At 33.1% G+C, this 14547-nt stretch overlaps 1 protein-coding gene across 1 annotated transcript; it reads right to left on the bottom strand.

Moving 5' to 3' along the window:
• Positions 1–9627: 9627 nt before the first annotated feature.
• On the bottom strand, positions 9628–13244 carry LOC109012307 (thioredoxin-like protein CITRX, chloroplastic). Its single transcript, XM_018993868.2, has 4 exons — positions 12911–13244; positions 12450–12572; positions 10487–10567; positions 9628–10282 (listed from the first exon to the last, which is right to left on the bottom strand). The coding sequence occupies exons 1-4, from the start codon at positions 13154–13156 to the stop codon at positions 10166–10168; spliced, it is 567 nt and encodes a 188-aa protein (XP_018849413.1). The 5' UTR covers positions 13157–13244; the 3' UTR covers positions 9628–10165.
• Between the last annotated feature and the right edge of the window lie 1303 nt (positions 13245–14547).

Genomic DNA, 14547 nt, shown 5'->3' with positions numbered 1-14547 from the left:
GGACTGGTCGTTGGCCGCCTCTCTCCACTTATCTTCTCTGAGAGTCTCCTCTCCAGTTGTGTTCTTCACATTCTCCCATGTGTACGTGTGTAGATATATTTTTTTCTTAAATGAAATTTGAAATCTTTTCTCCTCAAAAGGGTAAAGATGAACTGAATTGAGATGATAAAATATTATTAGAATATTATTTTTTAATATTATTATTATTTTAGAATTTAAAAAGTTCAATTATTTATTATATTTTGTATTGAAATTTAAAAAAATTGTAATGATGAGTTGAGATGATTTTAAGTTCCAAACGTACCCGAAATATTTTCTTCATTCACTTTTACAAAATTTCTCATTTCATCTAATTATTACAATTTTTTTAAATTTTTATACAAAATAAGATAAAAAATTCAACTTTTTTAAATTTTAAAATAAAAATAATATTAAAAAAATATTTTCTAATAATATTTTATTTAACTTTTAAAATTTAACTCAATTTATTTTATCTAAAGTCGTGCTATACAGAAGTCTCATACTCTGCACATTACTTAAAAAATATTTAAATTTATTTTTTTATCTTTATATTTATATTTTATATTTTATGAAATATGAAGATAAAATTATATATTTTTAAATGATTTGCAGGATTATGAGGCTTATGTTTAAAAATTTTCTTTTATCTAATTTACTAAAACAAACGTCTCTCTCCACCTTGAACATGTCTTAAACATTTTTCTTTTCAACCATCTAGCTCTTAAATCCAACCACTCTTACAAACACGAACCAACCAAGTTTTCTCAATATCTTACCTAACTTTTTTTTAGTTCAGATAACACCTTTTCAATGTGCTGAAAAGTGAAAATCACACGTTCAGGAAAAAATTCAGAAATTTTAATTAGTATTTTTCTTTACAACAAAAATCAGAGGAAAGTTCAAGTCATATATGTGTTTATCTTCAAAAGATTAATCAATGTAATAATGAAAGTTTTTAGCATCATTATAACACTCAATAATAATACCTAATAAGGAATTCATGTTTATATCACATTCTCATCAATTGGGACAAGGGAAAGTTAAATGCAAGCATTTTGGCGCACCCTTACATACGAAATGTGACCTCGCAAAACAAAAACGTTGCGTTTTTGCATTTTGGTGTGAGACTAATCTTTGAGTGAACTTTCACGCCTTCTCTCCCATTCCCCCATAGTCGAACCTTCCATTCTCTTCTTCTCCAATTGACTGAAACACATCTTGTAGCATTCCCTAATTCTCTTCTCTTCCATTCCAACACGCTTCTTGCAAACTTCTATAAACTTTGCCACTTAAACCCTAGTTCGTCTTTGGATTAAAACTTAGAAATTTACAGACCCAAAAAATGGAAAGCGTGATTTGAAACACAGAAACTGGAAAATATCTATTTTGTATTTGACTTTCACATTTTTATTATTATTATTATGATTTTTTTTCCCCTTTTGGGTTTTGTTTTTTGAACAAATATTAGTTTCTTGTTGTATGATTTGGGTTTACTTTACTTATACAAGAAGAAGAAATGACGTGAGCAGAGGAGGAATGGTGGGGTTTAGTGTTGATGGGATTTCGGAAACGAGAGTGGCATTGTTGATCAGATTATTACAACCCGTAATCCCAAAACCACGAACAAAAAGAGTGAAACTAAGATAGCAAATCTGAGAAGGTTATGAGTCTTTTTACAAACATGTGGTCGACATTTTGGAAATGAGCATTGGGTCAGAGAGTCAATTTAGAGGGCATTGTTTCTTCGGCTATGGTGGCAAACACAACAAAAGTTCCATGGGTGATAAAGGGAGGGATGACTTTATGAAATTATTCAGACTTTAGGTTGTTTTCATGAATGACTTTCTGAAATTATTTTTTAATTTTTTCGTTTTATTTTTTGGATGACTTTCTGGAATTATTCCTCATAGACGTGAGGTTGCTGCTGTTGTGCTTGTGGAAAGAGAGTAGTTGAACGCTTGGGAGATGAATGAGAGTGAAGTTTGGCGTGGGGAGTAACGAGAGAGCAGATTCCTTTTGTCTTTCTTATTTTTGTGTTTTTTTCTGAGTTTTTTTAATAAAACAATGCATTTAGGGTAGATCTTGAGGGAAAATTTTATGTTTTATTTTAGTGTTTAAAATATTATGTTTTAATATTATTATTGTATTGAGATTTGAAAAAGTTGAATTGTTTATTAATATTTTATATGAAAATTTGAAAAATATGTAATGATAAGATGAGATAAGAATTTTATATCTCATCCCACCTTCTAAATCTGCCCTTAATCAACTGGGGTGCGCAAATTCGTACACCAAATCGTCTGTATATAGTAGAATTATTGTGATAAAGTGATATTATCTATCAATTTTTTTATTTTTTTTAATGCGTAAATAATAATTTAATAATGTTAAAAATGGTACCATTCTGTAAAGATGAAATTATGATTTGTAACATTATTACGAAAAATTAAATTCTCATATGGAAGGAGTTTCGTTGAAGCCACTGTTTAGGTCAAACAAAGCCCACACTCCAATATAAGATTTTGAATCAAAGATACTCGAACCAAATTCCAACGTGACCAAACCCAAAAATCTTGATTGTGTGTCTGATCACGATTGACAATCTCCTTTGAACTTTACAACGTACCTAAGTATCACCAAAGACAGAGCCGGGTACGTTTGTATCTTCAAATTCACTCAATTTATTATTATAATTTTTTTAAATTTTAATATAAAATATAATAAATATTTTAAAATTTTAAAATAATAATAATATTTTATCATCTCAACTCAACATCTAAACAAAACTTTAAAAAAAATAAAACTCAAAAAGTATATAAAAATAATTTATATTAAAATAGCGTGATTTAATTTAATATGTTTTTTAAATTACATAAAGTTAATAAAATAAGTAGACTGTTTTGTTGAGTAAAAAGAGGAACGCGGGTGGAAGAGGCGAAGCTGAAGATACATTGCATGAGACCAAAAGTGGGAGTGCAAATGTACCAACTTGCATATTCTTCTCTTCTCTGCACAGAAAATGCAAAGCAAAGAAAAGAAAGAAAAAAAGGTAAGGATTTTGAACATCATCATCGATCATCTTCATCATCATTCATCATATCTAAACGTATGTCTCTGACGACGCGCCAGCTTTCAGCTTTGAATTTAAAAGCAAAAACAAAACTAAACTAAACTAAAAAACAGATTGAGATAATAATGCATTGAACTGAGACCGCTGAAGCTTGCCGTCGTTTCCCAAAGATACCACAAAATCTTCTGTGCTTTCAGCCTTCCCTTCCATGATTTTGGCAAGAAAAACCCCACCCCCTCCATTCTCGGGTTTCGACACCATTTTTTTAATCTCTTTCTTTTTATTTATTTATTGCTTTGTTTCTCTTCTTCTCTTTTGACAATGCCCATGCCCCCCACCCCCTCTCTTCATTCTCATGCAAGCAAAAGATTTGGTTTCTGCTTGGATACACAAATATTTTATTTTATTTTATTATTATAATTTTTTTAAATTTATATATAAAATATAATAAATAATTTAATTTTTATAAATTTTAAAATAAAAATTATATTAACAAATTATATTCTAATACTATTTTATTTAACTTTCAATAAATTATCTCATTTCATCTAAACTATGTAACCAAACAAGATTAATTTCCAACAATTCATCAGTTGATTATCACCAACCTGCATATTTTTAAAAAAAAAAATAAGAATGATTCAATATTGAAGAAAATACCACACTTTACATAGTAAAATAGAGTACTGCTATATACAGTTGTGGAGTGTACTAGTTCGATTCGAAAAAAATTAAGATTCACTATTAAATTTTTTTTTATGTGAGTTTCATATTTATTTATTTTTTTTAAAGTGATTGTACAACACTTGCACACTCACTAACTATCATTTTTCTTATTTTATTTTTATTTGCTCGAAGGTTGCTAACTATCATCTCAACTCATCTTACTACTATTTATTATTATTCATTAATTTTAACTCACAAATTTTACTATTATTTATAATTTATTTTATTATTATTCATAATTTATCTTAAATCATCTTTAAATCTAAACGTCTTCTTAAGTCGTGTAAGTTAACACAATTGACTAAACCATGCATAGAGATTAGTCACGTGTGATTTGAATTATGAATGTAATTAGTCTAAATCCCAACTCGTTTTGGGCGTGACAGAATTGCCACGTCTGAAATCGTTAACTTTCTTGGAGGCGATGTGAAAACAAAGAAGGCATGCAGTTTGGACTTTTGTAGCCGATTTATGTGTTGACTTTAAGGAACCATATTTGCAGATGAATTTAGATTTTAATTTTGGGAAATGCTATGCATCAGCCCTACATAAGCACACACTTCACATTATTATTATTATTATTTTTTTACACTCAATTGGTTGAGTGTGTGCTAATGTGAGGCTGATGCAAATATTTTTCCTTTAATTTTTACCCTTTCGGCTTGCGTCGAATTAATTGAATCAAAAGAGAGAGACGTACGAGGAAACTACTATTTGAAGTCAAACAAACGTCTCAAAGAGAAGGAACAAAAGAAAATGAAAATGAAAATGAAATGAAATATGTTGCGCCTCCCGGTTAGATCAACATATTGGATCTAAAAAAAATTGTTTTGGTCCTAAAATATTTTTTTAAACTTAAATTATAATATAATTTAAATTTATAAATATAAAAATAATTTAAATTTATTAGAGTTAGATTTAAGTCCTACATTACTGAAATATGACTATTGTATTATGTTAACCTCCTATATAAAAATTGACCTATGAGACCAAGACAATCCAATGACTTGAATACAATTTTAAGTATTTAATAAATTATATATATATATATATCTATATACAATATATTTATACAAAAAAATTATATATGAGAGCGGAGCGGGGGGTGGGGCGGGACGGGACGGGACGGGACCCCACTGGAGTCATCCGGCCCCCGCTAGGCCTTCTCCATGCAGGCCAGGGTAGACGGGAGCAGGATAGCGAGGTATGGGGCACTGCTGCTCACTCCTAAATTTTAATGCGTTCAATAATATGGTTGGCTTTTATGTAGATTTTATATTTTATTTATTTTTTTCAAAACGATTATGCGACGATTGCATAATATTATATATGAGTTTAAATTGTATAAGTTTTGTGATATTGAAATTGATCGCTTGTGATGCAAATAAAGAGAATGAAAGTTTGATAAGTTTGTTTTGTTTTTCTAAGAAAATAAATGCATGAAAGCGATGCTTAACCTTAATTAGTTCAATACCCAAAACCAAATATTGTTGATTGAGAAGAAAAAGATACACATTATCATCATCAAGCCACTAGTTTGGTGTTGATTACTTAAAATTTATCATGCTAAATTATTCTTTAGGTTCTAAAAAAATTTAAACAAATTTGGAATTCTTAAATTGGTGTTGATTACTAGATGTCGCAGGAGCATTGGAAAGAACGTCAATCCTATATTTAATGCTATCAAATAAATTATATAATTTATCAAAACCGATTTATAACATGTGCACTGCGGGAGCTATCGTTAGATATAATTTTTATCTTTTTTAATTTTTTACATATATTTTTTTATATTTTAAAATATTTTTTTAAAAAATAAAAAATAATAATATTATTCAAAATATATTTTTTTAATTACTAAGTAAAAATAATAATTAAAAAATAAAATAAAAAATTTCAATAATAACATCGAGCTGTAAGAGTATTATTTTTCTTATTTCTGCTAGTTATTTTCATGTGTTTTTTTTTTTTTTTGCTTTTTTTACATGTATTTTTTTAACACTTTTAAATATATATATTTTTAAAAAATTATAACATCATGAAAAAATACTTCATTAATCATAAAGTAAAAATAAAAATAAACAAAATAAAACAAAAAATAAAAACAATACAAGCGGTAGTTCCCAGCATGAGCTGTGAGCGGAATGCTTAGCATTTTCCTTATAATATTTAATTAAGCATCTCAAGCATAAATTTAGGAATAGTGGGCGGTGTGAATTCTATCTCTCTTCGATGCAACCTTTTTTTTGTCTATTTTTTTTTAGTTTTTTGTCCATAGCACCACGTTACGCTGATTTGCTATCTATCGATCTCTTACAACCGTCACGCATTCCACCACTAAATTTTCCAACTGTTGATCTATCGAAGGGTACAAAACACAGACCAAGCTCACATTGAGAGTGAGCCTCCTCACGTGCCGCCTCGCCATGATGAGTCTGCTGTAGCCACGCGCAACACCATGGGGGTCAATGTTTTCAAATCTCTTAGATATGACTTTTACCTTCTTTCGACACGTGAGCTACACGGGCCTCCACAACTAGTGACGATCGTCTACCGATAAATCGATCAATCTTCTAATTGCAATTTCATTATGTTTCCGCTTTCTTAACTAAGAATCAAGATAAAGTGATCGTGAAAATCTCATTTAACTAGTCCAGATAAACAAAATGCTCATCATAAAATGCTTGCTTGCTTGAAAAAAAAAACATAAATATAAGAACTTGTGTTATTTATCATCCTATACATTATACACTATATTTATTATTGTTATTTTTTGAATTTGTTTTTTATTTTATTGTTTATAAATTAATTAAATTTTTTTATTCATCATTTATAGGGCTTACATCATTATTTAGTATGAAAAAAATTAAAAAAATTATGTCTAGTGTGACGTGTGAAGACAGTAAAATTTTTCTAAATTTAGAGTAGAACTTCGAAAACGTATCTGCTGAATATATTTGGATCTGGTGCTCTGATTCTGTCCGGATTCGGACCATTACTCAAAACTAGATTTCATGGCTCACAAATCACAACAACCACCGTCCACATGCTCCAAATTCCAATTCACTGCACACTCATTGCATCCTATCAAGTATAGTATCAAGTTATCAACCATCATAATCACAGAGATTTTTATTTAAATAAATATAATAATTCTATTATTTCTACTTAAAAAGTTATTATTTAAGAAGTTAAAAAATATCAAACACCTACCACATCAACTCCCAGGCAGTTCCTTCAAAGCCCACACGCCCACCCACTATATATATCTCTCAACTCAGCCACGCACAAAGCCAACGAACGAAAACCATCTGTTTAATCTTAAACCCCGAAATAAAGCCTATACCTTTCTTTCTGCTTTGACCTTTTGGGGTGTCAAAGGACATGGTTTTAGACTTGACGAGGTTGAGAAACGTAGTATGGTCAGGTGTTTCAGCTTAGGGTCTATTCTGCTGCTGGCGGCTCTAGCGGCGTTGATGGTGGTGCTTCCTCTGTTTTTGCCGCCGCTTCCGCCTCCGCCATTGATACTTCTCTTCTTTCCGGTTGGGATAATGGCTGCCCTTATGTTCTTGGCTTTCTCGCCCTCCAAGGCTGACGGTAACTTCGCCGTTTACGCGGTTTGATACAGTGTTTAAGAGTGCATATATATAAAATCGTCTAGGAAGTTTGATCTCTACGTTCCCCTGATTGCTCTGCTGCATTCATTCATTCACTCTGTTTGTGCTCAAGATTGTGTCGGTCGACCATGTTGAGCCCATTCTTGTCCTTCTCACTCTCGTTAACTGAGTTGTAACTGCAGAAGAGGAAGAGCATCTGATTATTTTGGACCTTTGGTCACTTACCCAGAAAACTATCTGAATATGGTTTTTAACATATATATATATATATATATATATTTTCATTTTTCTTGCTTGTTTGTTGTACTTTGCCCAATGGGGGTTCCCAAGAGGTTGTTTATATATGTAGGAAATGGTGCTGCTAAGTTGGGGCTTTGATATTATTTGTCGACACAGTCAGTGATTGCCTCATCAATTTGATAAACATGTAATCATCGATATCACTGTCTATCTTCACCTGAGATTTATTAATGTGTAAACTATGGGAAATCAGATACCGCAAGAACTTCGAGGTTTCTGTGTAAACTATGGGAAGCACATGCAGTGTAGACCTTTCAGGGTTCCATGCTTTTTTTTTTTTCGGTTCTGGTTGCTAAATTCGTGGGCATTGAGGCTGTGTTTGTCAGAGAAAAGACACTGAGCAGCCTCAATGCATGGGGGGCCGCCTAGATTAGGCTACGTATGAATAAAGAGAATTTTCAAGCCTAATTTTGAATCCCTGTAGATGAAACAAGGGATAATGTTGGATTCGTAGAACCTAAATACAGGGGAACGAGCACAAAAATGCTACTCACCAACATCTCGATAAACAAATTTTTATTTTTATTTAATGATTAAAGAAGTAGTTTTTAAAGATATTGTGATTTTTTAAAAATGTTCAAAGATATTAAAAAATATATAAATATATATATATATATATATATATTGCTTTTGTCGGGACCCGTCTCGTGCAACACTCGGTGGGTGTAGCAAAATAATCACTACCAATGAATAGGCTAGCGGTAGGCCACATTTGAATAAAGAAAGTTTCAAGCCTAATTTGAGGCGTTTTGGATGGATAATGCTGGTTTCGTTTATCCCCAGGAAAAGGTACAATAATGCGATATGACTTGATGGAGAAACAAATCATGAAAAGGAAAAAGGTTCGCATACAAAACATTTGATTTTCCCAGACTGTGGAATAATAAAGCGCAAATAATCATTGCAAATATTGAATCTTTTCCTTCTAAATTCATGCCCAGACCCATGACTTCCGAAGCTTACATGATTTCTTCGTTAGATTTCTCTCCTGTATCTCAACACTGTTAAGATCTTTATAGATTTGCTTCTTTTGCTTCTTTATAGATCTGCATCAGACACTTCTTTATCATCTTCCCCCTTATTACTATCAGCTTTGTTTTATAAAACGTGATTCGGTTAACTATTTTCATTGAAGAGCCCACAGTTGGATCACTCTTTTCATTGCAAATTAACTTTCATCCTCTCTTCCACCAAATGTTGATCAACAAGTGTATCAATAAATACTGGTAGTGAATTTGGATGGACTGTCTTCACATTGCCAACCCTTACAAGATGCGGCTTCTACATCTTCCCATCGCTGCCATATAGATCAAAACCTTATTCGATTTGAGGAAGAGATCTGTGTCGAGATTTGGGAGGTTGGGGATTTTGGGTGGGTTGTTCTGAAGAAGGAATCCGTAGGAAATAAATCCCGTTTGTGTTTTTTTTTCCCCTTAAAAATAAAAATACACTGTAGCATGCCATGTTAAGCGGAAAGGGAAAGCGGGACATATGAGTGGTGGCTATAGAACAATCCTTACTGAGTTTGAATGCGTTCTCTCATCATTAGATTACTGGGGTTTTAATTTGCTTCTAAAAAGTGCAATTCTAAAATGGGTTTTAAGCTGTAATAACCCAACACAGAGGGAGCAAGCATTTTCTTGCATTAAGTTATTTTTAAGTATTCTGTGAATAATAATAACAAAATAACGATAGAATATTAAATAATAATAAATAATAATAAAAGATATGTAAAAAATAATAATAAAATAATAAATAATAGTAAAATATTCTGAAATATCCTTAGTACCCAAACTAGTAAACCAGAGCCACAATATATACTCTCTACATGGCATCATGCATCCATTAATATATTTGATAGAAGATAAATTATATACACTAAAACATAATTAAAAGTAATCACCATGCAAAAGTCATTTATTAACAGAAACTTTAATTGCCAAAGGCCTATGGCCTGATGGCATAACAATCAGGCGAAATGATAAACTGGAAGCCCTAGCACTAGCAGGGCATGCCACATGTTGGAACTCACGAGACATGCTTTATTGAAGAGTAGACTGGACATGTCATAGTAGGCAAACAGGGAAAAGAAAAAGCACATGTACAGCCTTTGATGGTTCAAATTACTTCCAAACCGCTGGCCTCAAGAGACCTGTGTGAGTAACAGTTTTCTTACTGCTTGCTAGGCAGGAAGAGAGTTCCTTCTAGTTAAGACGCATATTCCTGCATCTAAACATTCAAACCAGTGATTATCCCTCTATTGCACATCATATTAGCTACAAAAATTGTTGACTCCAAAGGCAGTATCCCAGTTACATAAATTACAAAACATAATTTAGCCACGGGAAGGTATGTCATCAGCAACTGCGAAAACCAAGGCCCTCAAAATCTGTCTGCTGGTGTAATAATGTTTCACTCCCCCCGCTCTGTCTCACATCTCGTTGTCGATTATATCCCGCATCATCTGTATTGGAATAAGCCCTTCAGTCCGGATTGCATCTTTACTTGGATCTGGACTGATAAAAAATAGTGTTGGCAGCCCCCGTACCTGTGATAAACGGAGCTCAAATGGGTAATTTGATTCTTCTTCTTCTTCTTCTTCTTTTTTACAAGGTGTACCTCATCTTTTAGATTCCATTAGAATGTATTTTCCAAAGCTACAGCTATTGCCAACAAAAAACTATAATGAACTAAATAGACAACAATGGCAACTAGCAGAGGTAAACAAATAGAAGTCTCGGCGAGTGATTACCTGCATGTCACGTGAAAACTCATACTCATCATCTGTATCAACCTTGACAATCAAGGCATTGTTCTCATACTCCACAGCAAGCTGTGACATATCAAGTGCAAAGGTTATTCATGTGCTTGTCTTATGTTAAAACGATAACCTTTTTATTTTGCATTGACTGTTTGATAATTAAGCATGAAATACAGTCAGTCTTCATAAAGAATTTACTATAAAAAACTTCATATTCTTATTTTTGTGCGATGCAGCTCTTAGTTACAGAAAATAATTAAGACTTGCTTAAGATCTATACTCACGAAAATCCACAATCCAATCACTTGAACTTAGATGGCATGATGAAGAAATTGCTAAAACTGATATTTAATATGAGAAGCATAAACAGGTCAAGGGACATGCGAGCAAAAAACAAAAATACTTTCCTGATGAAATATATAAATTCTATATAAGGGGTAAGATGATCTCTTTTTTATGATAGGTCCCAATCTAAGAGGTAAAATGAATGCTACGGAATAATTCTCTTAGGGCGAGAATGAACCACAATTTGAATGAATTTTCTCTATCTTTCATTGATAATCCCCAGCTGCTTAAATAGTAGACCATATTCATAAAACTGAAAAAACAGAGTCTGCCGAAAACAGAGGAACATCCTAAGGCCACTACCAGTAACCGACACCTAACAAATGAAATAATAGAAATGGACTCCATGTACTAACTGAAATGAAATATGCAACTGAAAGTAAACGTGCAGCAACACTACGAAAAAGGAAATTATGCAACAGAAAAGTAAACATGCAGCTTGAAACTCTCTAACTGATCACTACGGCTTTCTGACACAGTCCTATGCTGCATGCATGCTGCGCATGTTCAAGCCTCACTCTTTGATACTTGGGTTCGGCTTTGGTTTCGCTTAGACTTACGTGGCCTATCATTTTAGTTGTATTATACCAGTGCCAAGTGCCAACTGTCTATCCCAAAATAACTGTATGCTACTCAAAACATATGACAGATATTGTGGGAGTTACCAATTTGTGGTCCATTCCATGGAATCTGGAACAATATATTAAAAATCAATGCTTGATATCTGAACAACCACCAAGCTTAAATAAACACCCGACCTTCTAAACTTTCTTAGAAAGGTCTTCTTGGCTTTTTAACCCTCCATTCTACAAAATTTTATATCCTTCTTCAAAGCATATAGTCTTAAAGTTCGTTAAACTAGAAAAGAAAAAGGTCCATAACACAAGCAACAAGAAAGGATAAAATATGAAGTCAATCAAAATAAGTTACGAAGTGAAAAATTAGAAACTACGATCGTTTCAAAATGAAGATATATCCTAAACATTCATAACAGACAAACATCATACACAATTCTGGAAATGCTAATAATCAGCACTTCCCGTCAAGTATCCTATTTATCATTTATACACTGAAATGAAGGATGTAAACCAGATCACACATGAGATACAGCACTCTAAGTATTTGAATTTGGATAAACAAATTCTCTGCTCCGAACTACTTCAATGAAAAAAAAGGTAAATCTAACGACATTAAAATATTGTTGTTTGCTCAATAGAAGTCAATTACAAAAGGAGTGTATTTGGAAATCCACCAACTGCCATTACCCACTGTCAAAGAATGAAGTAGACCAGCAAGTCAAAACATCACCCAAGCATATCAAAAGCATCAATTCCCCAGAATCAAGCAACTAGTAGAATGTTGCTCATTGCCTCCTTATAACAAACCCCAAGCAGGAGCACAGTCTCTTAAGATTTTACAAAGGATTTCTCTGTCAAAACTATGCATAAAGCCTCATGATGGTCGAGGGTAAAGGGGGAACCTACGTTTCAACTAATTTGAATCGAAATTAATATTAGATCACTTTATTGACTTTTTGGGTCAAGCATGCGATCATTTTAAATTGAAAGCATAGCACTAGAGCTGCAACAAGAATTCCTTAAAGCAATACCATTTCGAGTTCTTGAGCCATCAAAATACAAGGTCCACACCATGTTGCGTAGAAATCAATAATAAGGGGTACACTTCTTTCCCCCTTTACGAGCTCCTGAACTTCCTCGGCAGACAACTTCTTCTGCTCACACAAAACCACAAATGAATGCAATTAAACTTCAAGCGCAATTCCGACACCAAGATAAAACTGTAAAAAGGCAGAAAAAAACTTTCGAACCCAACTTTGCTTCCAAAAAAATCTAAGCTAAATAGCAAATTACAAAAACCCAGAATTTATTATCTATGACGCCATAAATTCTCTACAATTCAACGTTTCCTAGTAAACAAGACGAGAATTTAAAGTTCAAATCCAACCAGAAACAAATGTGAATTTAAGAGTTAAAAGGATAAAATAAAAAGGGAACAAGAATGCATACAACTTATGATAGAGTCTATGGGAGTATTTTGTGGGAAACATACCACAAGATAGTCTTCTCTAACATACTTGCCGCGAGGGGGCTGGCAAAGCAACTTTCTTGGGAGTGTTGAGAGTGAGAAAGGTGTGTTCTTGGTAGTTGAGGAAGTGAAATGGAGTGAATTTTGTTGGTGGTATTTCAAATTGGAGTAAGGAATAGAAGAGTGAAGAGGTGGTGGGGAATGAAACGAGAGGATTGGGGGGAGAATGGTTGTGCTAGGTGGTGGCGAGTGGATTTGGAGCAGAGCCATTTTAGATTGGAGAGAGAGAGAGAGAGGGTTTTGGAGGGGGTTTGGTTTACTCTGGGTTTGGATTTTGGACAGCACAATCTATAGCACTGGCGGCAGGAGGTATTGCCGTTCTGTTTGGCTCTTAAGGGAGTCATATTCCTTTCGGGAACTAAAATTTTTCCGCACTCGCCATGTATAGCGATATCCTTCTTATTTTTCTTTCCATCTTTTTTCCTTTGAAATTATCATACACTCTCTTCCAAAAAGAAAGTGACAAATAGGAAAAGATCAGTTACAATCGGCGCGTGGGGAAAATAATTTGTATGATTTTCTCCACAATTAATTGTAACAGACAACTAATGAAATCCTATGTTTAGGTCCGATGCATTTGGTTTAAGAAAATATAGAACCCTAAATTATAATTATAGTTTTTTTTTTCATTTTTCTCTAAGCAAAATAAATTTTCCTCAGGAAAAGTTAAATCATTTTATTTGAGAAATTCTCAATTACATTTTAGTTAAGATCACACGAGAATAGTTTATTCTTGGTACGTATATATTAATTAAGGATAAGTACTGATCTTATTAATTAGTAGGTTTCATTTGGCCATATAATTATTAATTAGGCACGTTAACTATTTTTTTATTTTTATTTTCATTTTTATATCTTGGTATCTAGTTTCATCAACGTTAAGATAAATCATCCGAAAAAGTAAGGGTGAAAACTAAAGGTCTCGGTTCGGTTTTGGTCCAAAACTAAAACTGTACCGATTTGCTAAAAATACCAACATCTCGACTGAAACCAGCCGGTGAAGGGGAAGAAAACCGCGGTCGGTTCACCAGTGTCGTCAGTGGCACGATGAGAGAGAGAGAGAAATGAGGGAGAGAAAAACACAGATTCACAACAAAAAACTACAAATTCTTATAACAAATATTACAAGATTGATTCACAACAAAATCAACAAAATAATAGGCATAAAGAATATGAGAGCGAAAGAGAGGGAGGGAGAAAGAACGACGTCGTTTGCCGAAACTGGAAATGGTGGAGAGGGATAGCTGGAGGTTGGGCTTGCTGGTTGCTGCCGTTGGAGGCTGGACTTGCTGGTCGCTGCCGTTAGAGACTGGACTTGGAGGGCTAGAGAGAAGATGCGCCGCTGCCGTAGTAGAGAGAGAGAGAGAGAGAGAGAAACAGAAATGAAGAAGAAGAGAAGAAGCCGTTTCAGACTTCAGTTAATTTTTTTTCTACACTCAAACTATAAAACGACACGTCATTTTACTTAAATATATATAAAAATATATATATATATATAATTATATCGGTCAGTGCACCGGTTTGAACCTGATTCCAACCAACCTATAATTATAATTACATATTAAAACCGGCCCCAAAGCAAAAGAAAATTAAGCACTGTA

This window comes from Juglans regia, chromosome 14 (assembly GCF_001411555.2).
Source record: "Juglans regia cultivar Chandler chromosome 14, Walnut 2.0, whole genome shotgun sequence".
Classification (NCBI taxonomy): Eukaryota; Viridiplantae; Streptophyta; class Magnoliopsida; order Fagales; family Juglandaceae; genus Juglans; species Juglans regia.
Note: the sequence above shows the minus strand (reverse complement) of the source record. Positions and strands in the feature narration are given on the sequence as shown.

Coding starts and splice junctions, on each gene's coding strand:
- LOC109012307 (XM_018993868.2), bottom strand. CDS start 13,156: ATGGCTCTGCTCCAAATCCACTCGCCACCACCTAGCACAACCATTCTC. Junction 10,568..12,449: donor TGGCTCAAGAACTCGAAATG/GTATTGCTTTAA, acceptor GATATGTCACAG/CTTGCTGTGGAGTATGAGAA. Junction 10,283..10,486: donor AGTTTTCACGTGACATGCAG/GTAATCACTCGC, acceptor CGTTTATCACAG/GTACGGGGGCTGCCAACACT.